The sequence below is a fragment of the Anolis sagrei genome, chromosome 4, assembly GCF_037176765.1.
Source record: "Anolis sagrei isolate rAnoSag1 chromosome 4, rAnoSag1.mat, whole genome shotgun sequence".
NCBI lineage: Eukaryota > Metazoa > Chordata > Lepidosauria > Squamata > Dactyloidae > Anolis > Anolis sagrei.
The window spans coordinates 206,096,217-206,123,476 of record NC_090024.1 but is presented as its reverse complement, the minus strand read 5'-3'; the positions used below and the strand labels follow the sequence as shown (position 1 = coordinate 206,123,476).

Genomic DNA, 27,260 nt, shown 5'->3' with positions numbered 1-27,260 from the left:
TGGGTGTAGTTGATCTGGTCCTGGGGACTTGAACTCATTAAGAGCGGCCAGGTATTCCTGGACGACTTCTTTCCCAATTTGGGGTTGGATGTCCTCCAATCCCTCATCCACTCCATCTTGCTGAGGTTGAAGACTCTCTTTTTGTGAGAAGACCGAGGCAAAGAAGGCATTAAGTAGTTCTGCCTTTTCCCTATCCCCTGTCAGCATTGCCCCATCTTCTCCTCGAAGAGGTCCTATCGCCTCCTTGTTTTTCCTTTTTCTACTGACATAAGAATAGAAGCCCTTTTTATTGTTTTTAATGTCCCTGGCAAGTCTGAGCTCGTTTTTTGCTTTAGCTTTGCGGACCTTTTCCCTACAGGTGTTGGCCATTTGTTTGAATTCTTCTTTGGTGATTTCTCCCTTTTTCCACTTCTTGTGCATGTCTCTTTTGTGTCTTAGCACAGTTAGAAGTTCTTTGGACATCCATTCTGGCTTCTTTGCACTTGTCCTATTTTTTCTCTTTGTTGGCACGGTTTGCAATTGCGCCTTGAGTATTTCACTCTTGAGAAGTTCCCATCCATCCGTAGCTCCCTTGTCTTTTAGTATCTGTGTCCACGGAATGCTGCTCAGCGTTTCCTTCATTTTTTGGAAATCAGCTCTCCTAAAGTCCAAAATGCGGGTTTGACTTGTCTTAGTTTCGGCCTTCCTTTGTACCTCAAATTGCAGGAGCACATGGTCACTTGCCCCTAAGGATCCTACCACTTCGACCGCATCGATCAGGTCCTCCGCATTTGTTAGGATGAGATCAAGAGTAGCCAATCCCCTTGTTGCCTCTTCTACCTTCTGGACCATGAAATTGTCTGCAAGGCAAGCGAGGAATTTGTTGGACCTTGTACTCTTGGCCGAGTTTGTTTTCCAGCAAATATCGGGATAGTTGAAATCGCCCATGACTACTACATCTCTTTTCTGTGCCTGTTTGGTCAACTGTTGGCAGAAGACTTCATCAAGATCTTCCTCCTGGCTTGGGGGTCTGTAGTAGACGCCTACAACGACATCTTTTTGAGTCCCAGTTCCCTTGATTCTTATCCAGATGATTTCAAGCTGGTTTCCCAGATTGCTGTCTTGAATTTCTTCTGCAGCATAAGAGTTTTTGACATATAAGGCTACTCCGCCTCCTCTCCCCTTTGTTCGGTTTCTGTGAAAGAGGTTATACCCCTCGATATCTACATTCCAGCGATAGGAGTCATCCCACCAGGTTTCAGTGATGGCTATGATATCATATTTGTGGTGTTGTGCTAGAAGTTGGAGTTCGTCTTGTTTATTTCCCATGCTCTGTGCATTAGTGTATAAGACATGTGAGCCCCTGGAATCTTCCCTTGAGCTGTTTAATTGGGATTATTGTGCTTTTGGTACGTGGTCCTTGTTGTGTTTGTGCAGCCCTCCGTTTAGCCTTCTGGCGATTCCCAGACATTATGGGTAAAGTAGCGTTCGCAAGGCTGTTGTCCCCCTCCCCCGGTGGACCTAGTTTAAAGTGCGTCTAATGAGGTTTGCGAGTCTGTGAGCAAAAAAGTGTTTTCCTGCTTGTGTGAGATGCACCCCATCCCTTGCCAGTAGGCCATCCTCCTGGAATAGCAGGCCATGGTCGAGGAAGCCAAAGCGTTCCTCCTGACACCATTTTCTAAGCCAGTCATTGACCTGTACTATTTTTCTGGCTCTTGTGGGTCCGTGTCTTACAACAGGGAGGAGGGATGAAAAGACCACCTGTACATTACATTCTTTTAGCATTGCTCCTAGAGCTCGAAAATCATTTGTGATCTTTTGAAACGTATGCCTTGCAGTATCATTGGTTCCTACATGAATCAACATGAGGGGAGGACGGTGATAGGGCTTGAGGAGCCTGGTGAGCCTCTGAGTGATATGGTGTATTTTTGCCCCCGGTAGGCAGCATATTTCTCGAGCCATCCCATCTGGTCTGGAAATGACAGCTTCCGTTCCTCTAAGGAGGGAGTCGCCTACTACCAAGACCTGTTTACTTTCAGGAATGACAGCGCCCCTTTTGTGCAATGTGGTGTGTAGGTCTCCAGAGAAGTGATCCTGTTGGTGTGTATTGTGTAGGTGAGAAGTGTTGTCCTCCTCCTCGACATCCCCGGTGCATTCGTCAAGGACAATCCATTGAGATTCATCCGAGAGCCTATGGTTCTCCTGTATGTGTTCCTGTTGCTCATGGTCTATGGTTGGGGATGGTACACCTGCAGGATTGTGCAAGTGTGAATGTTGTGAAGTGTTGTCCCTGTCAGGGCTATCCCCCGCACACTGATCAAGGATGAGCCACTGATCAGTATCTAAGCCATTCTGATCTTCCCCAATATGTTGTGTTTCTTGGTCAGGTGCTAGTTGTGTGAGAATTTGGAATCTATTGTGTAACTGCAGCTGAGTGGAGGTATTCTGAGGAGGCTTCTGGGTCCTATGTGTCCTTCTAAGGGTGACATTTCTCCAGGCCTGAGGGTTGTCCACATCTGAGGTGCTGTTCTGTTGAGCCTCCCTGTAATGTTGGTGTGATATGGGCTGCGTGTCTAGGCCAGTGTGGTGAGTGGTGTCTAAGAAGAGCTCAAGTTCCTGAATGTCCTTAAGGGTCTTAATACGGTCCTCGAGTTGTCGTATCCTGTGTTCCATGCGAGTGATCTGTGTACACTTGGGGCAGATGTAATTGAGTAATTGTAGTGTGAAAAAGCTGAACATGCCACAGCTTGTGCATGAGATGGGAAGTTTCCGTGTTTGTTCCATCTGGAGGTTGCTAATGCTCTTTGGCGTGTGTTTGATGTTGTTGTCTGTATGCAGGGGTGAAAGTATAGGTTACTGAGTGTACGAGTTCTGTGGAAAGCCCAGCTGCCCCCTGGGTTCAGACACTGGTTTATATAGGATAACCAGGAAGCTCCGCCTCTCAGCAGTTAGTTTTTAAACTCAGGAAGCCCCGCCTCTCAAAGAAAGCAGCCCTGAAGGCTGTTAAATTCAAACAAAGCTTACCCTGAAGCAGAAGGAAACAAAATGGGTTCCTGCTTCCTCAACTTCTGTGGAAAGCCCAGCTGCCCCTTGGGTTCAGACACTGGTTTATATAGGATAACCAGGAAGCTCCGCCTCTCAGCAGTTAGTTTTTAAACTCAGGAAGCCCCGCCTCTCAAAGAAAGCAGCCCTGAAGGCTGTTACTGTGTACTTATTAGCATATTCTGGAATAAGTGGTAATGTGAGCATTAATTCAGGCATAAACTTTGACTACAATAAGGCAGTAGTTCGCAATGGTAGTAGGTCCAGAGGCCAATTTCTACCCTTGAGATTTTCTGAGGGGCTGCATGCAACCTCCACTCCTGGTTTTGATTTTTTTAAAGCAGTATTGGAGACTGGCCCTGCAGCTGTTTAGAAGCCAATCAGTAAATAACACAACAGATCAAACAATTGTATTTTTTTCCTCCCAGTATTGCCAACTCTCTAGAATTGAATATGGTTGCTGTTCATTGTGTCTTGATGTTTTTTCATATATTAACTAGTAGCATACAGCTGATAAGGCTTTCTTTTCTGTCTGTGAAGCCTTTTGGCACACTTAGACATTTATGTGAATTGACAAGCTAGAGACACTTCTGCCTGTCTTTTAGTCAGCTGTGGCATGCTCCATCTCCCTCTTAAATTGGTATCGTTCTGGGAAAGGCTTGAACAGTGCTGTTTCTTGGCTTCTGTAGAACAATTTCACTATCCCAGAAGGTTAAATTTGGACTATGTTTCTGGTGCACTGTCATTTCTGCCTGGGTGGTTACTAAACCAGGAAAAGTTTGGCAGCAAATCTAAAAATCTCTGTCCTAGCCTAGGTGATTGCTAAACCAGCATAAGTTGGGCAGTCTATCTATAAATCTTTGTCTGTGACTCTACATGTTTGTGGCTAAAGTATACTAGCACTCAAAAAAAATGTAATTACCAGTATAGTTTATTGGGCTATGTTAGAAATAATGTGTTTGATCCACTGGATTGGTGTACAATTGGGTTTATTATACCCAAGTGATTAGGATTGATTATTTGGCTGAAGTAGTTAGAGACTTCCTTTGAGTTGTGGACAGTGTCTTCTCTCTGAAGATCCTGATCTAAGGGAGTGGGACTTTTGCTGAGAAGAAGTGTATAGCTACTGCTCCAGTCTTTGGAGCTTAGTCTTTAGAGAAGCAGAGTAAAGTAAGTTTGTGTTTTGGGGGTTAAGGCTAATTGTTTGAACTCTTTGGACAGGATTGTTTAAGTTATTTTGTATGTTTTGGACCATATCCACTAGTTGATCACATGGACTGAAGTAGTGGATATTCTGCTAATGTGCTGATTGGTTGTGGACAGAGTTAGCACAGTTTAGATCTGTATAGTTGCTGTCTCTGTTTCTAGAGCCCACTTAACAAGATGAGGAAAACAGGGATTCTATTTGAGACTTTCACAGGGAGGCCTGAGGTACTATGCTGCCGCCTATAGAATCAGAGAATAATAGAGTTGAAAGAGGCCACATAGACCATCTAGTTCAACCCCCTGCCATTCAAGGGGTTGGACAACAGCAAATGGATGGTTATGGAACTGTTGTAGTGACCTGCAACATCTGTGCTGTGTTTGTTTTCTTGCTTAAAAGTGTTTGGGTAGGCACTATGCCTGAAGCAAGTGGAAGCTATGTGCCCTGTTGGAAGAGGTGGGGCAAGGTGTGTCTTTCAATGTAACAGGGAGGACGAAGCTTTTTTTGGAAAAAAGAACAAACTTTCCTGGAAGAACAACTACGGAGGATGTCTCTGGGGAAGGAGAAAATTCTCAAACACAGGAAGCAGACACTTGGAAGTCTGTGGCTCACAGAAGCAGATCTATCGGAAATCATGCTGCAAATTTGGAGCTACATATTCTTCAGCAGTTTTAGGTACAGGAACAAGGGCAACAGCCCCAGGTTGTCAGCCTTTAGACAACCTTGGAGAATTCTGGGGATGGCAGTTTCTTTCTTTCTTTCTTTCTTTCTTTCTTTCTTTTATTATTCACTTCACAAAATACAAAGGTACAGGAATACTGTTGAATATTTATACCTTAGTGTGGTCAAGCATATATTTATTTTTTCCTAGTTTCTCTAGCAGATCTATAGTTTAAAGACAATAAAAATAAATTTACTGTAACTAAAAGTCTCATTAATGTTATAACGATCAGCCTAAGGTTCCCAAAAGTAAGTGAAACTAAAAGTTATGCTTTCCTATGTTTCCCAAGCTCTTTCCAAGGCACCTCTTACAAGATTTACAGATGTAACATTGAGTTGTGGCCTGCTGCCTTGAATTTTGCTCTTTAACTGCTTTGGTGTTTATGGGACATTATTACTCATTTTGTTTTCTTCTTCATCCGGTACCCAGTTTTACATCATTTCTCCTCTCATATTTCTTAATTTCATCAAGATTTTTGATAAGCTTCCATTCTGGCTGATGATCCCATAAATTCTGCATAGATAGTGCTATTTTTATGTGGATCTATAAATCAGACTGATTGAATCTAATTGTAGTAACAATGGTTACTCTTCATTCTGGAGAGAATTGACTAGTGGTGTGCCTCGGGATTTTGTCTTCGTTCTATTGTTGTTTAGCATCTTTATACAGTTTTGTGTGATTGAATAGAAGACATGTATTTCAAGTTTAAAGATGACACCAAATTAGGAGGGGTAATCAATACCCCACAGGACAGGATTACAATTCTAAATGTCTGTAATAGATTGAAGAGCTAGGTCAGAACTACCGAAAATGAAACTTATCAGGGATAAATGTTAGACACTATATTTACGCAGGAAAATGAAATATACAAATATAGAATGGGTGACATCTGGCTAGACAATGTTGTATTTGAAAATGATCTGGGGGCAGATCAGAAGCAAAACATGAATCACGGTGTGTTGCACTCACCAAGAAAACCAATGCAATTCTAGTCTACATCAACAGGATTATAGTGTTCAGATCTATGGAAGTAGTATTGCCTTTCTGTTCAGTTTGGATAGACCTCATCTGGAAATTGCAGCCAGTTCTGGCCACCTCCCTTCAAGATGAATATTGATAAATTGGAACATGTTTGGAGAAAGACAAGTAAGAAGGTAAAGGATCTGAGGAGTGACTTAGTGAGGTGAGCATGTTTAGCTTGAAGGGAAGATGTAAGGATCATTGCCATCTTTAAATATTTGAAGGGATATCATTCAGAAGATGGAGCAAGTTTGTTTTCTGCTGCTATGGGAGACTACAACAGAAGCCAGAGGATTAAAATTACAAAAAGAGAGATTCCACTAGTGTAAGCCATGGAAAGGGAGAGGAAATCTTACAAAAGATACAATGGCATCATGTGAGACGAGCCCTTTCACCAACAATGATAGAATCTCTTTCTCTGGAGGTTTTTAAACAGAGACTGGGTTGCCATCTGTTGGGGGTGCCATCATTGTATATTTCTGCATAGAAGGGAGTTTGACAGGATGGCCCTTGTGGTCTCTTCCAACTATGGTTCTGTGGGATCCTACTGAATAAATGTTACTACCTTAGGATGGGTTTGGTTTATATGCTATATATAAGCATTTGTGATTTCATTCTCAGATATGAGCTGAGAATCTTTTTCAGCCTTGCTTGTGGATTCCATTTTTGAGGCTAAAGATACAGTTGCTGAATTATTGCAGTTAGTGTAGACCAATGAGCTCTATTGAAGTCAATAGGCACAGCTGATGGTAAATGCTGCTGTCTTCCTTTTCCAAATAAAATGGGTGGTCAGGGTCCTTTTTTTCAGGAATAGTGTTCTTGTCTGTGTTCCAGAGGGTGAAATCACTTCCCATTGTGACTTGTGTGCTAAGGCAGGGGGCATGATGTATTAAGAGTTTGCAGCCAGTGTGCAGCAAGGCATAATTACGTGCCTCATCAAAGCTTTAGGGTGTTATAGCATGGCTTTTGGCAGTGATACTTGTGCCAGTGACTCTGAATAAATTAGCACTTGTAGTTATGATCTGAGTAATGCAGAAGAATAATTGTGTGTACCAGTGTTAGGAAAGTGAGAGCTGCTGTAACTGCATGGTTGTATGATTCCACAGTGATACTGATAATTGCTTATTGATAATTGCTTATTGCATGAGGCTGACAACTACCTTGATGTTTTAAAAGGGAATGCAAATGTGTCAGCAGCCCTTCTCATTTCAAGAAAGATGAAACTTTCCCCCTGTATAAAACTGAATTTTCTGGCTGCGTATTTTACTATCCAGCATCCATGGCAGAATTCTAAGTTTTGATTTGGTTGTTGATCTTACTTGAATGGAGAAGCACTGTGTACTTCCCTGAATCTTGTTATTTTAGTGACACCGGAATTTGATATTATTTGATGATTAAATGAATCGCTTGATTTTTTTTGGAGTTTAGAATCTTTTAGATAATTATATATCCCCTTCATCTCAGTCTCTCAAACAGGTCAGATAAATTAAAGAAAGCTAGAATTGCCAATGGCTGCTATTCAGTATAGTTACTGTATACAGTACATCAACTCCAGTATCAAAGGCAGTGTGGTTTAATACATTACTATATGGAAAAAATGGAATAGAGGGGTTTTGCTTCCTATTGTATTCTAGTTAGCTGCTGTGTTAGCAAAATACAACAGCAAAACATTACACGAGTGTATATATTGGAGTGGCAAAGTGTGGCTAGTGAGTTGCATATGACTCCTCTGGGCATGGGGCATTTTGGTATGTTTTTGTCTCACTGGCCAGAAGAAGCTTTGTTTTCATAACAGGAAGTTATGGCCTACTCAGTCACTTCCTGTTGTTGTGATGGCCCTGTGCAAATAATAATAATAATAATAATAATAATAATAATAATAATAATAATAGATATTCTGCTTTCCTCTCTTAGATAAGATGCAAAGCAACCATGCCCCTCAAGAGAAAATTTGGGGACACTTGTGGACCAATTAGCAGCCCGCTGATACATTTTGCACCAAATGATTTTACTGGATGCTATTTAAATTAGTCCCTTGAAGTCACTGATGTTTCTTGCCACATCAGGTGGATTTAGAGAAGGTTATAATTCCAAAGCACTCTGAAAAGAGAGAGAAACAGAGACATCTGGATGAGAAGGGTGTTGGTTGCTATCCAGCTGCTGACTGCCCAATGTGCTCCACTGGTGGTACTCTTAACTGTGAATTGTGAGTGCTTCTCTTTGGAGACTGAGGCCCTGAGTCACCATAAGCTGCCACAAAGACCCGGAGTGATAAAATAGAATAATTGAGTAATAGAATTGGAATTGACCACATGCGCAATCTAGTCCAACTCTCTGCTATTCAGGAAAAGCACAATCAAAGTACCCCCAACAAATGGCCATTCAGCCTCTATTTAAAAACCTCCAAGGAAGGAGCTTCCACCATACTCTGGGCAAAGAATTTCACTGTTGAACAGCTTTCATGGTCAAGAAGTTCTTCCTAATGTTCAGGTGGAATCTCCTTTCCTGTAATTTGAACACATTGCTCTGAGTCCTAGTTCAGGACAGCAGAAAACAGTATGGGGAAGGATTTGTGCTTAAAGGAGCATCAGGAAAGAAGAATTGCCATCTTCAATTTATCATACTTTTTATTTCTTTTAACCTTTTTAATGAACATTTAAAAGCTGTTATTAAATAAAATAAATTGAATAATATGTAGTTGATACAGTGCCAATGGGTGTAACTTGGCTCCTGATTTCCATATGGATTATTTTCAGTTTGTACAATTTAGGATGTGGACAGTATAATAATAATAAACTTTATTTGTATCCCACTCCCTCTTCCAAAAGAGACTTGGGGCAGCTTACAGCAAAAATACAACATACATAGTAATAATAACAAACAAAACAACACAGATCAACAAAACGTAATACAAAATCAAAAGCAGCTATAAAAGTATTCTATTATAACATCAAAACATCACAAAGTATAACATTTTGTGTTGGAATAAAATATATTATACGTAAGAGGCAAAAAAACCCAGCTACTGTTAATAACCAATTAAAAATCCAGTTGGTATTGGAATGCATTTAAAAGCCTCCATCAATTAAATTATAGTCAACTATTGTCAAAGGCCTGCTTCCACATCTATGTTTTTAGTGTTTTTCTGGATCCTTGGAGAAAGGAAAGCTGCTACTTTATATGCTGACCCCTTGCCCTTTTTGGCTCATTAAAATGACCTGAGGGAGATTGGCTGAGTGGGTGAAGACAAATGGGTGAATCCCCATGGGGAGAAAGGTGGGGTGTAAATAAAGATAATAATAAATAAGTCAAGTTTTCAGAATATATAAAGAAGATATTTTAAGGCCTCTGTCAAGAAAAAACGTATCCTTGATGGGTATGTGATATCCAGCAGAATCTTTGAAGCTCTTAACATAAATTCTCAGATGTTGTTATTTGATGTTGTAGTTTTACATGAATTGAATATCCTGCTGTGGCCTCAGTAACAGAAAAAATGCAGGCTAGCTCTCTTGTTATTCCATGACAGGACTGCAAGTCTTGAGATTTGAATTCTTGGTTGGTTGCAGTCATGTTTACACATTCTGTCTATGGATACATGCAAGGTCAGCTTTTTAATTTCTTTTTCATTCTGGATACAAGATGTATAGTTCAAATTTGAAATACATGTAAAGTATCTAAGAGAAATATCTAGAAATCTGCTCATGTTTGACCCACTTAATCCAAGGAAATAAGAAAACATTCTTAGCAAAAACTGTCACCTCCTTGGTCCCAGATGTTGCCTGCAGTCTAGTGTGTAACATTTTATACTTGTACCAAATTGCAACACAGGTTACACACCATGTCATCTTAGGTTCATGCATAGGGATGACAAGAGAGGGCAATGTACACACTTTGTAGACATGCCACTGAAATCTATAGTAAGTAAGTCACAAATGAAGTATAATCAAAGTAATAGACAAAATTAGTCATGTGCATGTATCTGGTAGTTGTAAGGAATTCTTTTTCAGCTAATGATAATAAAAATGGTCAAAGACATCATTTCCCCTAAACAAGATAAATTCTCCAAGCAGTGACCTGCCTTTTCTGATACCTTGGTGTAACAGGAACACTTGTTTCTTTTTCTTTGGTGAAATAGGGTGCATTAAATTAGCCAGTGCAATTTGGCCAGTGTGGTGGTCCAACTGAATGAAATGGTGCATGTGTCTTCTGTGACACACATCTCTAACAAAATAGAGTACATTTTACTCACCTGATTTACAACTAATCTAACTGTTCTATGCTGGTTGTGGTCGTTTTTGTTGCTGCTACTGTTACTGTTATGTGTTTTCAAGTTGACTCTAACTTACAGCAAACCTATCATAGAATTTTCTTAGCAAGACTCAGAGGAAGTTGCTTGTAGTCTACTCTACAGTTATGAAACCTGCTTCCTCTCTCACCATAGCTTGATCTAGTCTTCAAGATGATTACGAACATTGAGGACAAACTCCTTCCTCTTTTAACACATGTATGTAGATGGTGGACGGCTTGCTAGAAGTCTTTTGTTGCAAACATGCAGTCTTCTGTTGAAACTCCAGAGTAAAGACTTTCAAACTAGGAGGTAGGCTTCAGGTAATATTGTTTTTAGAACCCAAAATCTGAAATCAAATACTGGCTGAGATTTTGGGGAACTGAAATCCAATAACACATGTAAACTCGTTGTAGAGAAACTATATTTAGACATCCATCTGTAATTCATCTGTATTTTACAGTAATTTATGTTGGTTTTCATATTTATATTATTCCACACTGCAACTGCTAGATTCAGCATGGTGTAGTGGCTTGCATGTTGGACTATGACTATGGAAACCAGGGTTTGAATCCCTGCTCAGCCATGGAAACCCACTGGCTGACCTTGGACAAGTCACATACTCTCAACCTCAGAGGCAAAGGCAAATCCTCGCTGAATTAATATTGAAAAGAAAGCCCTATGATAGCTTCACTTCAGGTTTGCTATACATCAGAAATCACTTGAAAGCACATAGCAGCATCTTACTGCAAATGACTGCAGCTAGCAATTGGAATGCTACTGTTCTATATTCTTTGCTTGCTATCCCCCCCCCCCCCCCCCACTAATATTTTTGTACTACAGTGGAAATGATTTTCATTGTAGTATGTTGATCTTGGGAACAAATCACATGAATGCTGAAGTAGTGATGCTGTATCAAATATATTTTGTGGCTGACCAGAGGATCAGGAGTTTTTTATGAGGTATTCTTGCAGGTCTAGCGTCCTCAGCACTTCTAGGCTATTGAAACTATATTTGCATACTAATTACTGCCTAGGAGCCTTCGGTGGCACAGTGGGTTAAACGCTTGTGTTGGCAGGACTGCTGACCAATACGTCAGCGGTCCGAATCTGGGAAGAGTGGGTTGAGCTCTCTCTTTCAGCTCCAGCTTCCCATGCGGAGACATGAGAGAAACCTCCCAAAAGGATAGTAAAACATCAAAACATCCGAGCGTCCCCTGGGCAGCGTCTTTGGAGATAGCCAATTCTCTCACACCAGAAGCAACTTGCAATTTCTCAAATTACTCCTGACACACACAAAAAAAATCCTTCCTGACTATTTTTCCTGTATTAGTATCCTCATTTCAGACAAGGTGTAATTGAATGTATTTTAGCAGAAATGCTTGGCATATATCTTCTTGCACGAGGAAGAGATCTTTCAGTCTGAATTATTCTTATGGTATGATACATTTTCTCTTGAGTGTAATTTCCCTCAGTTTTATGGCTACATCCTCCTTGCAGCTTATGGAAGTGTGTGTTTGGGGAGAAGTATGGAACACGAAGTCTTTAACAGACAATTGAATACTCAGTTGGTGACTGATTTATTTGGTGTTAAGCATTCAATTGGACACCTATAACACAATACAGTACCTAAAGTGGCTAGCTAAGGATGATTAGATTGTATGGAGAACATTGCAGTAGTCTAATCAGATTGCTACTAGTTGCTAGGTTTTCTTTGTTCTGAAAAGGCTGCGGTCAGTATACTAATTGAAGGTGGCCCCAGGCACTCGGAGCCACAGTGTTTACTTGGGCCCCCAGTGACAGAGATGAGTCTAGGAGTAATTCCAAGATACTCACCTTTTTGTTCTGAGTGAATGCAACTCTATGCAGAGCAAATTGCTTGCACAGTTGCGAGAGTGTGGACCAGAAATTCACAGATCCTGTTTTACCCATATTTCATGTCAGTTTATTGGATTTCATACCAAGTCTGAGAACCTGCAAAGTCTGGTCTAGCATCTTTATAACCCTAGTTGTTTTTGATAACCAGGAAAAATAAAAAATGTCATCAGAAATATTTTTAATTAATTACTGTAAATACTCAGATATAACTAAAAAATCCATGTAAAATGACACCAATACACCTGTGTCAAAGTATACACAGATCAGTGTGATACCTCTGTGTGCTATGGCACTGCTTCTGTTCTTTTTAAATTTTTTCAAGAAAGAAAAAACATAATAGAACAGCAGTGATTAAAGCAAACAAACAAATCTTTAGGATATATAATACTAAAAACTATACAATTACATTCTATCTACTACTATGGAATTACAACTCAGTATGTATTAAAATAACAGAACATAAACAGAAAAACAAAATGCACATGTATAAACGTACACATATACTAAACTAACAAACAAAAAGCCAGATCTATGAACCACACATTCACTAACTTATGATTTTTCCCTTAATCTTCCTTTTCACCAATAATGTTTCTTTGCCCATCACTTCTGCTGATTTCCTCTGGTGTGCTTAGAGAAATGGCTGGTTTCCCATCTTTTGCCTGCCTTTCCCAGTTCATCTTTGCTGATTCCAGCTGCAGTGGAGGAATCTAGAGAGAGGACATGTTTTTTTAAAATCTGTTTTTTTTTAAATCCTCGATTTTTCTATCAGATTAATATATTCACAGTGGCATTATGTTTGTCTCATCTTATTTCTTTGGTTTTGAATTTGTTTCAGTCAATTTTGGGAAGCTTGTATTTTTATTCATCTTATATAGTACTGATATATTATTTATTATTTATTTTTGTCACCAAGGAATACCATTGCATTTTTAAAGATTGCAGCTATTATCCAAATGTGAAGGAAGCTCAGTAATTCAGAATAGTAAACAGAAATAGTTAAAACCAAAGAAGTCTTATGTATTGATTTAAATTTTGGGAGGAAAGAGTTGTGAAGGAGTAGGCAAACTCTAATGTAATTTCTGCCATTATTTCCCTACAGGTCCTACACAAAGAATGAAAGATGAAGAGCCTTTGGCAAACATGTAACTTTCTATGGAAAATATCCAATTTGCCCGGTGCCACTTGAGACTTCAGAAGCTGTTGGTTGAACCATCCAAGATGATCTTTTATTAATGCTCTCGGGAAAAGGGAAATGTTTCATAGCTCTTCTAACATCTTTGAATCTCTCAAGACAGCACTGAAGCTCATGCTGAAAGAAAGCAGTTTATTTTTCTGAACAACATAGACCCCATGCCATGGCTGGTGACAATCACTGAAGAGATTTGAAAGATACCGTTCTTGGAATGACTCTCACAGGACCATACTGTCAGTTCAGTCTGGGGACCTTGCTGGCCTTAATTTCTTCATATGTTCAACATTAATAATGCTGTGATGATTTATCAAATTTTGTAAAGGGTGATGTAAGCTTCATTTATTTGTTTGCATAGGGAAATGGAAGGTTTACAGACCTTACCGTGTGGTCTGCATATGTCAGCTGCTATATGCTACGATGGGTTGCAATAACCATGTGACTGTAGCTTGCTGCTTCAATAGCTTTAAGACGCATTTTGAAAAGGACATTCCTGCCAAATTCTGAGCTTTCTGTATCACAGGGCATTTCCCAAGTGTTGCCATGATGTGTGAGGTAATGCCTACCATCAGTGAGAGTGACCCTTTGGGGTCACAGCCTGGCTCTGATTCTGATGCCAACTTTGAACAGCTGATGGTGAACATGCTTGATGAGAGAGATAAGCTCCTAGAGACGCTTCGGGAAACACGTGAGACTCTGTCTGTGACTCAGGGCCGGCTACAGGAGACCTTGCATGAGCGAGACCAGTTACAGAGGCAACTGAACTCTGCTCTACCTCAGGTAAGAAAATACTGTAAATATGGATAATATGTGGCTGTTGAAGAGGTCATCAGGGATGCAATTTTGTCATATGCTCTAATTTATGTCTAAAGAAAGCTGAGAAACAATACATTATTTCTAATCCCTGCCTTAAATTTTAAAAGATTAACTAAGTTTCATTTTGATCGTAATGTAATGATGGGCAGCCTGTTTCCTCTTGCTCTATAGCCTTACTAATAAAGATGGAAAAAACAAATAAGTTTCATTGAGACTTTCAAGTAGACTTGTGCCAGACTGCAGCCGTAATCTTGAGTAGTGTGGAAAGAGTGTGTAACAGGAGGAGTTCTGCCACTTTTTCAGAGGTAAGGCTTTGAAGGAGACTGCCATGTTTAAAGTGGAGGAGTTGTCCAAACTGTAAATGTTATCTTTCTGGTAATACTAAATTCCCAATATTATCTCTGCAAGTATTACATTCCATTCTTCTGGATAATGGCTTAAGTTTAAAAAATTGAAATCATGAGCCTTTTTTTTATCTTGAAATACTGCCACTGTAGATGAGAACAAGTGCTGTTCTTTAAACATTAGAGGAATACTGTTACTTTGTGGGCTGATCTCATGTACCTGAATTGGTTTTTCAGAAGTCTGTGCTAGATGGTTTATAGAATTTGAAATGCTGTCAGTGCAAATCTGAAATAGTTACTGTTTCTTGGTACCAAATACATAATATATTGTTGCGGTTCACGATGGCACAGCAGTTATAGAATGGTGTATTCTTGTGGGAGAAGAGGCAATGCGGATTGTAGTACAACTGCAAGTAGGCTGTCTCATGTAAGATAAGCTTCTATTGAGGAGCCAGATTAAGCAGCAGTGAAGGTTGACACTGACCTAGAATCTCTCAATTCATTAGTTAAAGGATTGGTTAGTATCATAGTTTTAATTTTGAATTTATTTTTACAATAAAGATGGGTTTTCTATTGTTTTGTTATTTTACTGCTTTTAATTTAGGTAAATTACATTATAAAAATGAGTAGGTTTAAGGATGGTAAGAAATACTGAAGTCAATTAATTGATGGAATAGAAATAACTTTGTGGCAAGGCATTTAAGGGTACTTGATTTGCTCATCATCAGAAGTCTAACAAAAGTTTTAAAAGTTGAAAGCAAACATTTCTTCTGTTGTTAGATCTACCCCAAAATTTTTTTTAAATAAAAGCTACAAAAGCAAGCAAACAATAAGCTAAAAAGTTTAACCCACGTGTTTGACTAGCCTAAAAATTGGCTTCTTCTATTACTGTTGCCCATCTTGTTTTAAGTCCATATTCAGCATGCATATCTAAAGATATTTTATTATAGTAAATGTCTAACTAGGATTTCAAATTTACTGGACCATGAGCACTGTATATAATATGGTTATTGTTCTCGTGGATGTCCCCTATATTTAAGATTCTGGTACATTGTTATGGATTGTTAGTTCCTGTAGATGGTGCTAGAATCTAGGGATGATTCCAGAGCTGGTGCCAAATGTAATCTTTTTATTAATTTTTTTTATGGAGTGCCTGAAGGAGGTACTACAATCAAGAAAAGACTTCTAAGTAAAATTCCATTCTTTCTTTGTTGTTTCCCCACCCCATCCCACCCCAATTTGATTAAAATTTCAGTGGTTCACTTGTAGTGCTATAATTGCTTTATCCACTTAATTTCTCCCAAACAGATACATTCCTGGCTGTTCATGGGTATATACTCCTTTGTTAGTTTTATGGCAATCCATTCATACTACCTATATTTACAGCAGCATGTAGGGATTTATTGAAGCTCATCAGTACAGTTGTAATAATATTTTGGACGGTTTCCTGTGAGTTTTTTCGGGCTGTATGGCCATGTTCCAGTAGCTTCTGGTGTGAGAAAATTGGCCGACTTGCAGGTTCTCAAGTTGCTCCTGACCCAAAAAAACAAAAACAAAACCCCAAACCTCTTCTGTCATTTCGCCTGCATCTGTAGCTGGCATCTTCAGAGGCTTTGTTGGCACTTAAGCAAGTGGAGTGTATATATATTTGTGGAATGTTCAGGTTGGGAGAAATAACCCTTATCTGTTTAATGCAAGTGTAAATGGTGCAATTAGCAAGCTTGAATAGCATTAAGTAGCTATAAAGTTGCAAAGTCAATCAGTGAAGGTATCTATATAAAGACGGGCTATCCTCTGTTGCCTAGAGACATCTTCTGTTTGGTGTTAACTTGCTCTTGATTGATTGATTGCTTTCTGGAGTTCTCCTGTTTCTGAGTGGTATTCCTTCTTTAATGTCTTGATTCTGGTGTTTTTTTAATACTGGTAACCTGGTTGTGAAGACCAAACCTCACAATCTTTAGGATGCCTGCCATAGGTGAAACATCAGGAGAGAATGCTTCTGGAACATGGCCATACAGCCCAAAAAACTTACAGCAACTCAGTGATTCTGACCATTAAATTCTCCAACATATCTTCAAATTATTCTTCCTTAAATGAATCTGTCATCTTTTTCTCTCTTTTACATAGTTTTTCGATGCATTGTTTCAATTATTCTTTCATTTCTACTTGGCCAAGTTAGGTTTTTTCTGCTACTGTAGAAAATCCCCAATCTTGGTTTAAATTTCACTTTGATTTCTCAGATCTTATTCTTCATTTCATTGTTGTCTTCATTTTTTTTTCTCTGTATGAATTATTATAGTAGTGCACAGGCCCGTAGCCAGGATTTTGTTTCGGGGGGAGGGGGGGGGGGCTGAGTTTGATTCGGGGGGGGGGGTGCTGAGTCTGAGTGAAAGAGGTTCTACCTTAGCAAACCTTTTGTATCATTACCCCAATACCCCCATGCATATGGGATATATTGAGCATGGTGATCAGATCATGATATGAATAAACATAACAGTTTAAATAATGTACCAGTAAGGCCTTCTCGCAGACCACCATGAGAATTTCAGGGGGGGGGGGGGGCTGAAGCCCCCCAAGCCCCCCCCCCCCCCCCGGCTACATGCCTGGTAGTGCACAAATCACTGGACAATTGGATTTAGGGTTGTGTCCCTATTTCAGTTGCTTTTGCTACTTTCACTTTTGTTTCTCATCTGTCTTTGAAAGTTTCGTCAGTTGTTTACTGAGGCTTCTCTTTCTTTTTTGGCTATGGGTAGTTTCTTTTTGCATTTTTTTCTGCCAGTGTATTGTCGAAGGCTTTCATGGCTGGAATCACTGGGTTGTTATAGGTTTTTTAGAAATGGAATAAAGGCAATCTATTTGGAACAAACCCCAAAAATACAAATAAATGAAGACTTTACACAAAAAATAGAAATCCAGAAAGGAGTTAGACAAGAATGCCCACTTTCATCTTTACTTTTTATTTTAGCCACAGTAGTGTAGGACTAATACCAATATGGAAGATTTAACAACATTTTTTAATATAAAATAAGAGTGTCTGTAGACAATATAGTTATATTGACTGAAAATCCTTTAAAGAATATTCCCAAAAGTACTAGAAATAATAACAGAATTTGGAAACGTGGCAGGTCTATCAATTAATAGAGATAAAACCAAGATAATAACTCATAATATAATTAAGAAGACTCAAAAGACTTTAAAACAAGAGACAAAAATTAATATAACTAAAGTAAAATATTTGGGAATCCAGATTACTGACAGAAGCTCTGAATTATTTTTTTTAAAGTATGGAAAGAGGTACAAAAAACAAAACAAAAAACAAACGCCTACAACAGTGGAATAATTTAGACCTGTCTCTATTGGGAAGAATATCAACAATCTAAATGAATGTAATTCCAAAAAGTTTATATTTATATCAAACAATACAATTTTGTCAAAAGAAGCACACTGTAAAGTTTGGAAAAAAGAACTAACAAAATTCATTTGGAACAATTAAAAACCCAAAATGAAAATGAAAAATTTACAAGATGCAAAATATGAGACCACACTATGATGCAGCGGTTTGGACATGGATAAAAGAGTGGATTTTTCTTTAAAAAATGTAAGACTACTTACAATTGAAGGGACTGATCCAAAATACAGAGGGCATACATCTCTGATTTATGATAAAATGAAATCTGACTCCCAACTTTAAGAAACATCAAATAAAAAAATCATTGATGAAAGTATGGAATAAATATAAAAGAATTAAAGAAAATAAAATACCTGCATGGACAAAACCACAGGCGTTTCCACAACTAAGAACACCTAGGACAAAATATCTACCTAAAAACAACTAATAAAAAAGTAACTGCAGAAATTAAAAACACCACAAGAGCTACAAAAAGAAGTCCCATTAATGAAATGGTTTCATTATAATCAACTTCAACAGAAACTTTGTCTAGTCTAGAAGGATCGGAGAATCCGTGGAAGCAATTCTACAGACAAAAAATAAGCAAATTGGGAAACTAACAATTTCTTCTGAAAGATTTTACAATCAAACAAATAAAAGAACCCATGAATCAATGGGCAAAAAATATAGGTCATGCAATCAGTCTAGAAAAATGGGAAGAACTCTGGAAAAAATGACTAAAATTTGCAAGAAATTACACCGTCAAATAAAATGTTTACAAAATGATATATAAATTGCACACAATGCCAGAAAAACTCTCAAAGATATATAAAATATCCAGCATGTGTTGGAAATGTAAGCACATGACTGGAACTTTCTATCATTTGTGGTGGACTTGCCCAAAAGCTAAAGAATTCTGAATAAAATCCATAGAGACATGAAAATTATACTAAAGTACAAAATCCCATTAAAACGAGAACTCTTTTTACTGGGATTATTAGACAAATAGACATTGAAACATCAAGAAAGAATCTTTCTTTATATGATAACAGCAGCAAGAATTGTATATAGTTTTATAGTATCTTTTAAATTAATATGGGTTTAATTTTATTCTTATTAATTTTTCCTTTCTGTATTTTGTTGTATTTGTATTTTGTTGCACTATTGAGTGCTTTCTGTGAGCTGCCCCGAGTCCCTTTGGGGAGATGGTGGTAGGATATAAATAAAGTTTATTATTATTATTATTATTATTATTATTATTGGAAACAATAAAACATACCAACACCATAAGATTGGATTACAAAAGTTTTTGAAATGGCCGAAATGGACAAATTAACTTTGTCCATTTACTTTGTCCATATGTCTATTGTAGCTTTAGAATAGACATATACATCGAAACTTCAAGAAGAATGGAAACCCTTTATTGAATGTATAAAGAACCAAAGAAAGATGACCACAGCAGGATTTGTTGATTTATAATAATAATAATAATAATAATAACAATAATAATTTAACCCCACTTTAACTCCCCAAAGTGGACTCAAAGTGGTATCCAATTAATATTAATAGTATATATATAGCTACATTTTGTATTATTTATATACTCTATATTCTAGAGACTTTAGATAATTGACCTCTCAGTACTCTTTAATTAGAATAGAAATGGTTGCAGACCTTGTTATTTAGATATATTATAACTGCATATACACACACACACACACACACACACAGATACACATACATATGTTTGTGTAGTGTTTTTTAAAAAAGAAAAAAATGACAGTGTAACATAGTGAATTCTCACCTACACAATACTAATTTACTAACAAATAGAATTGAATTTGTAAATGTATATAGCATTAGTTAAAATTAGATAAAATACGTGTAAAAACTGGAAAAGAAGATAGGAAGACATGCTACCAGTCTTGACATTGGATGACAAGAGTGTGTTCTTTTCTGTTAGAGAGGACATTTGGAACTTTCAGAACTTAAAACGATGTGTACAATAGTAAGAGGGTTGAATGAAAAGTAATGCCTCCACCTTTGTAACTCCTCAATCGATGGCAGTACTGGTATGCGGCAGGTACTGGCTTGTTCAGTAGACTCTCCTCTATAGTTCCATTTTTGAGGGAAGCCTTAGCATTGAATGGCTGTGTTGTTAAAGTGCGAAGTCTAGAACCCTGCGCAGGCGTTCAGTCAATGTGACTTAAGTAACATGCAGTCATTAAATTCTTGACAGCAGGTGTCACCCCAAAGGAGATTCATCAGAGAATGCAAGCTGTTTATGGTGATTGTGTTGATGTGAGTACTGTGCGTCATTGGGCGAGTAAGTTTAAAGAAGTTGAGGTGGGAACATCTGACTTGCATGACAAACAAAGAGTTGGACACCCTGTGACAGCAACCACCAAGTTTCACAAACAAAAGGTTGACAGATTGATTCAAGATTATCGTCGTATCACTCAGAGAGAAATTTCAAGCATAATCGGCATTTCACAAGAACGTGTGGGTCACATTATTGCTTTGCTTGTCTATCGAAAGATCTGTGCACGATGGGTACCCAGGATGCTGACGCCTGAAATGAAAGCGCACAGACTTGAAACTTGAGAGACTGGATCTCACCACCATACGACATCTCCCATACAGTCCAGATTTAGCACCATCTGACCCATCTGTTCCAAATAATGAAAGAAGATCTGTGGGGACATTATTCTTCTGATGAAGACGTTGAGAGAACTGTGAGATGCTGGTTGTGGAAATAGAGTGTTGATGTCTTCCGTGACGGCTTCAGAAAACTTGCTCATTGTTGGCAGAAATTTATCCAATTGTTTGGTGATTATGTTGAAAAGTGAATAGTGGTAGTTAAAGATCACATTCTAAGGATTATTTCTGCGTTTGATTTATTAAAATATTCCCTCCAAACCCAAGTAACGAAGGTGAAGGCATTCAACCCTTGTATTTGAGTTGAAGATATAGATGTAATAATTATAACAAATATAAGGTTTCTCTTCCTCCTTAATTCCCTTGCTCTACCTCTGTGATATAGTAGACATTTATACGGTCCTAACCTACTAATCAGAGCTCCACAATCCTTATCCCTTGCCTTGTTCTCTTTTTTGATGTGATTTTTTAAAATGTAAAATAAAAACTTAGTGAGAAAAAAAGAATCCAAGGTTCTCTCCTGAGAAAATAAGTTAACAGGTCGACTTTGCATCCAAAATTGAGCAACTAAACCTAAAGCTTGTTACAGAGCCTGGCCAAATAAGTGACACCTCACTAACTGGCTCTTAGTGAGAGAGGAGTTCTTGTATTCTGGGGAGGCGAAAAGCTAATCCAGAAATATATCCTATTTTATGGTGCTACCAACCTCTGGGTGCTCCATATTCAGCTGAGCAGCAACAGATGTATGTAAGAGTTTGGCAGGGTTGAGAGTGCCAAACACTTAGATAGACTCTTACAAGCCTAGCATGAGCCCTTTCTGGCCTTAACACATTCTGGCCTTGCTGCTTTCTCTCTGAGCTGCATGACGTTTGCCCTCTGGCAGTCCCCCAGCTGGGTCAGCCACGTCCACCCATCTAATAAATTCCAAGCTGGTCAAATGGTATCTTGGCCCTAAGTGAAGCTATGCTCAGACTGATTTTCACACGCATTCCTCTTTGTGGTCTCCCATGCTCCATACCCACCTCTTGGATTGAGTGACCCAGCTCTGGTGTTTGCAATCCTCTATGCTGAGCAGCTGGGCAGAGAGCATGCCAGGTCAGCTAAGTGAGGGTTACGCCTCTTGGGCTCTGCAGCCGCTTGGATTAAGGGGCTATGCGGATTTATTATCTGCTCCTGCTTCAATTCCTCTGCCTCCGACGATTTGTATAGGGAACATGCAAGCAATGCAGAGCAAACTAGGTCATTGCGAAGGGACTTTGTGCATCTGTGAGATTCTCTGGGGGGGAGGCCATTGGCTCTCCCAGCTCCCAGCTCTTTTTCCTCTCATATCAAGCCACATTGCTGCCTCCCCTGGATCTTGAAAAGGGATGTGATTAGCATAAGGGAAAGATGGAGAATTTCTGTGAGCTCCAAACAAATCCTCCTGACAAGTTCTTCGCTGGCACTATTTCAGTGCCCAGATTTCCTTCTTCTCCTGGGGAGACAGACTCTGCAAGAAGCAACTTCCTGCTGGTTTGAATTTCACACACAAAGGTCTGCGGTGGAGCATGGAACCTAGGCTGCCTCTAACCTTCATTTCGGAATTTGGTTGCTACTTTCTCGTCTGCCTAGCAGAGACATGGATTTCCAGATCAAGCTTGCTATGATTCCCCAGAATGAACACAGGGAACAAATCCATAACCATCAATCTGTTCAATGGCACTAATTTCAGCATGTTCATGTATCAGGTAAGCAGGATTCACCTTTCAGTGCCTGCTCATGGAAGCTTTTCACCTGCCCATTTAGACGGAAGTTCTTGAGACTCTTTCAGTAGTTCCAGGCCCCTTGGAACCTTTATGAGCAGTCTGTTTTCTGCCAGTTCTGTCTTTTCTTTTCAGGAGTTTTTTTTTAACCATAGATCACTGGTTTTTTTTTTTTTTTGGGGGGGGGGGGAGGTTGTGTGTAAAAAATCTGTTCTAAAATGGAAACAGTAGTGCATATAGACCTGGGAAGAAGATAGCTCAGTTAATGCTATCAGTTGTGCCACCAACAATATTTTGTAAGGTACTTGTAGGGAACAGCTTATGCTTACAAAGGTTGCCTTAATATGATAGGTTCCTTGTACACAAGTAAAAGGGCACTTGAACGTTGAGGTCTGCTGATCGAGACTTGTTTCAAGTGACTATGCTGTAGTTCAGTTGAGTGATCGGAGAAATTCCAACTGGGAAGCAGCTAAGTAAGTATGAAGATATACTCTATTATTTTCCCCACTTACTGCCTGAAGTTGGTTGGTGAATTTGTTGTTCTCTTTCCTAGTATAACGGTCAGTTTTTACACATTGGCCGGGTTCATGTGAACCCGAGCAAAGGGCTAATATAATTGCTAACCTGAAGTGATCTGCTTTATTGCATCTAGTTTAGCATATGTCCCTAAGGGCTCCTTAGGTGAACAGTCAGGCTGAAAAGATCCCAGTAGGTATGATCACCAAGAGTCATAGAAATATAGTAATTGATGCTTCAGGGAGGAATTACATTTTATATATGTGTAGGGTTGAACAAGAATCGATCTATCAAAAGAAATGTGGAATTAAGTTGTGTTTGACCATTCTTCCCTCTTCCTTTCTTGTGTGAGCAAAAACCGAACTGCCAAATGGAAATTTTGCAGTTTGCTAAGTGACCCCTCTTATTGGAATTAAATTCAAAATAGTTTACACCAGAGAATGAAACTAAAGACAGGTTGTAAGAAAAAAAAGATGAAAACCATGTCCAGTTGTGATTGCTACATTGAAATTGTTTGGGCCTTTCATCTATTGGAATTGGATGAAATATTCGTTTATTCTGCTAAAGAAAAATCAATATATCATCAGATTCCAAGATGTGCTGCTTGTGGTTTTCTAGAAGCATTTGGGAAACCACTGTGCAAAACAGGATGCTGGACTAGATAGGCCTCTGATCCAGCAGTGGGATTTTCTCTTTTACTTCAGAGTTCACTGCATCCACATTGGGTTATTTATTCCCCACAGTGCCACTTCAATAGCACTGATTGCTTCTGCATCTATTTTGATTCATAAAATAAGACTGGTGTAATAGTAATTCCCCTTACGTATTTAAAATGAAACTACTATCCCAGCTGTACCTCATTACTTTCTTGAATTCTTTAAGGCATTTTATTCAGTTAACACATCTTTTTGTGTTTTTTTAATGAGGCATTTCCTTGTGGAATTGTCCTTAGAAGCCCAATTTGCTTTACATCCCCAGCTGTTACTCTGTGTCACTGATGGATGTGAAGAGAACATAATTGATACACTCAACACTTAACATTTAAACTTTAAAATCCTCAGTCAAATATTATTATTGCTCTAAGGGGCAAGATGGAGGAAGCATCTCTTAAGGTATCATGTGCTACATGGGATTTTGAAATCAACTACACCTTCAATTGTGGGGGAAAGCACCCTAGAATAATGTATATATTCTGGAACTTAAAAGAAAAGACTACTGAATAAAGTGCTTCTAATAATTGAGCAGGCTTATTCTGCCCCATGTGAATTTTCTGCATCTAGATTTTTTATGTTCTAAACTAAACCAAGATTAGGCATCCATTTCACTTTTTAATCCATTTATAGGTGCCCCTACCTAATCTGGAAAGCTTATGTCTGTGCAGTTTACCATTTGAGGTCTGGGAGAACAAGGCCTGGTGGAGTCTAATCTGAAACATGGGTTTGAAAGACTATAAGCTTGTAAAGGATTTCAGCAACTTGAGTAAGAAGTACTTGTTAAATATACCCTTAGTACAGCCCTCTTTGAATAATTCCAATATGACCAGACAATATGGGGTTTCAAAAAAATTCAAATTGCTTCAAAGTGGTGTTGACTTCAACATTGAAGAAATCTCTTAAATCTGATTTTGATTATGTTAAAGGCCATACTATATTATAAATTGTTAATTTCTAAAGTTCTACTGCCCTTTTGTTGTCTTGTTCTTAAAATGGGTGATATAGATGCTTTGTTATATATAGAGACCCTTCTAATCAAGGTGAAAGAAGAAAGCGCAAAGGCTGGGTTGTAGTTAAACATTAAAAAAAACCAAGATGATGGCAACAAGAATGATTGACAACTGGGAAATAGAGGGAGAAAACATGGAGGCTGTGACAGACTTTGTATTTCTAGGTGCAAAGATTACTGCAGACACAGACTGCAGCCAGGAAATCAGGAGATGCTTACTTCTTGGAAGGAGAGCAATGACCAATCTTGATAAAATAGTGAATAGTAGAGACATCACCCTGGCAACAAAGATCCGCATAGTTAAAGCAATGGTATTCCCCATAGTCACCTACGGATGTGAGAGCTGGACCATAGGGAAGGTGAGCAAAGGAAGATAGATGCTTTTGAACTGTGGTGCTGGAGGAAAGTTCTGAGAGTGCCTTGGACCGCCAGAAGATCCAACCAGTCCATACTTCAAGAAATAAAGCCTGACTGCTCATTGGAGGGAAGAATAGTAGAGGCCAAGATGAAGTACTTTGGCCACATTATGAGAAGGAAGGAAAGCTTAGAGAAGGGAATGATGCTGGGGAAAATGGAAGGAAAAAGGAAGAGGGGCCGACCAAGGGCAAGATGGATGGATGCTATCCTTGAAGTGACTGGATTGACCTTGAAGGAGCTGGGGGTGGTGATGGCCGACAGGGAGTTCTGGCGTGGACTTTCTTCTTCAAATGAAAAAACCTACAGCCAACACTCATATTTTGTTGCAGGGTATGCTGATCAATGAGATTTAATTGAGAGTTACAAGAAATCTATGCTGATCAATGAGATCTCATTGAGAGTTACAAGAAATCATAAAGCCATAAGTGCAAGTATCTTAAATCCCAAGTTGGATTAATTTAAATGTTTGTTTCAGAAGGAACACATATCAATTCAATGTAGAAAAACTGCCTGTATGTATTATTCTTTGGTCAGAACAAACACTACTAATGTTACAGAATTATAGGAGGCAATTTCCCATGAACAACAACTTATTCTGAGAGCCAAGTTGTCACCATGGCAGTTTGAGAATGTCAATTACCCAGCATTCTGCTTACCTTATAAGGCTGACAGAAATAGCTGGCAAATTGTATCAAGTGAAATGTGCTTCTTACCATGCTTTTTTTTATTCTTTCAAGACATTTGGACTTCAGAAAAAGCTGTGAGCAAATTCAATATTGTTTTTCTTCTTTCCTCACACTTCACAGAGGACTTCAGAGCACCAGAAATTGAGATTATACATGACATTGATCTATTAAAAGACATGTATGTCTATTTTTCAAGGCAAGCATTCCATCACAGTCTTCCTCAAGGACAACATTCCATCACATAAGTAATTAAAAAAAACCCTAGACAAATTATGTAAACCAGGAGCATAGATGATTTCTATGTCCCAGATTATTAGGGAAAAGACATAAAGCAATATTCTAGCAGAGAGTCGAAAGAAGCCCAAAAGGTTGTTGGAGTGTGTACACATATAAGACAATATGGAATCAAGCAAATGTGGTGCCGAAAGTTCCAGAAGGATATTAGGATGTGAAAAAAATAAAGCAAACAATAGACTATTTCTAGGTGAGGAGGAAAGAGAGCTAAGATGAAACAATGGAGGGGAATGAGTGAACTTTTTTTTACTTATTCCCATTGGTGACAGGTTTATTGCTAGTCAGCTGTAGAACATAGCATCTGTACCATCATAGGTCTGCCAACACCAGCAGTTACTATAGGGATATCTCTCTGGTTACCGTTTTTTTTTTTTTAGCAAAGAAGAAAAGACATTTAACATTTCAAAGAGATCTAGAATGTCTTTCAAAATATATGCAGTTATTGTTTTGTTTCGCATCTTTCTTCTGTATGGATTGTCTTGAGGAGACGTAATTTGATTATCTACTAGGATTTGGGAATAGCAACTTTGCCACTATGCACAGAGGAAGACTGCATCACAAGAAGATTGATTCAATCAAGAGAGCCACAGCCCAGAGTTTGCAAGACCTGAGCAGGAGAGTTGATGGCTGGGGTTCTTAGAGGTCTCACATTAATAAGATCACTGCAAACTGAAATCAATTTAGGGTAAATAACAGTATTGGGTTGTTGTAGGTTTTTCAGGCTGTATGGCCTGCCATAGATGCAGGTGAAACGTCAGGAGAGAGTGCTTCTAGAACATGGTCAGACAGTCCGAAAAACCTACAACAACCGAGTGATTCCGGCCATGAAAGCAATTGAACAGTATTGTTGTCATGATGCAAGAGCTTGTGTAATACAAGGATCCTCATTGCACGAATATGCAATCCACTCTTTATGTATCCTGCATAATTAAATGTTTTGTATGCTTCTACACCACAAGATATGCCATGACTATATGACACTTAGCGGCCACCTTCTCCTTTTGTGTGGAATACACACAGTCATTATTGCCATGTGGGATAAAACAAAGCTTTCTCATGTGTGTAGGGTAACTCTTTCTTTCTGTAATTCCATCTGTAATTCTCATAGAATCATAGAGTTGGAAGGGACCACATGAGTCTTCCAGTCCAACCCTCCACCATGCAAGAAAAGCACAATCAAAACAAACTCTTTCATTTCTACTATGAAAGTGTGATAAATATTGGTTTATGACATCTTTCTTGCTATATAGTTACTTTCTACTATCCCATGGCAGGAAAGTTTAAAATAACCTTTGTTAAGTTCTGTGCAAATCCAAGTAGATCAGGTGTTTACATTTTCCATTAAATGTTTTGAATC

The 27,260-nt window shown here is 38.7% G+C and overlaps 1 protein-coding gene across 16 annotated transcripts in view; it reads left to right on the top strand.

Annotated features, from left to right (window-relative positions):
- PPFIA4 (PTPRF interacting protein alpha 4) overlaps window positions 1–27,260 on the top strand; it is a 121,829-nt gene that overhangs the window by 35,495 nt on the left and 59,074 nt on the right. For 15 of the 16 annotated variants that reach the window (XM_060772457.2, XM_060772471.2, XM_060772466.2 and 12 more), the window contains exon 2: window positions 13,231–14,100. In XM_060772457.2, the coding sequence (XP_060628440.1) occupies window positions 13,864–14,100 (237 nt within the window). In that variant the 5' untranslated portion in view covers window positions 13,231–13,863. Of the gene's footprint in view, window positions 1–13,230; window positions 14,101–21,695; window positions 22,254–27,260 lie in introns of those variants that run through there. The other variant, XM_060772468.2, reaches the window with a different exon arrangement.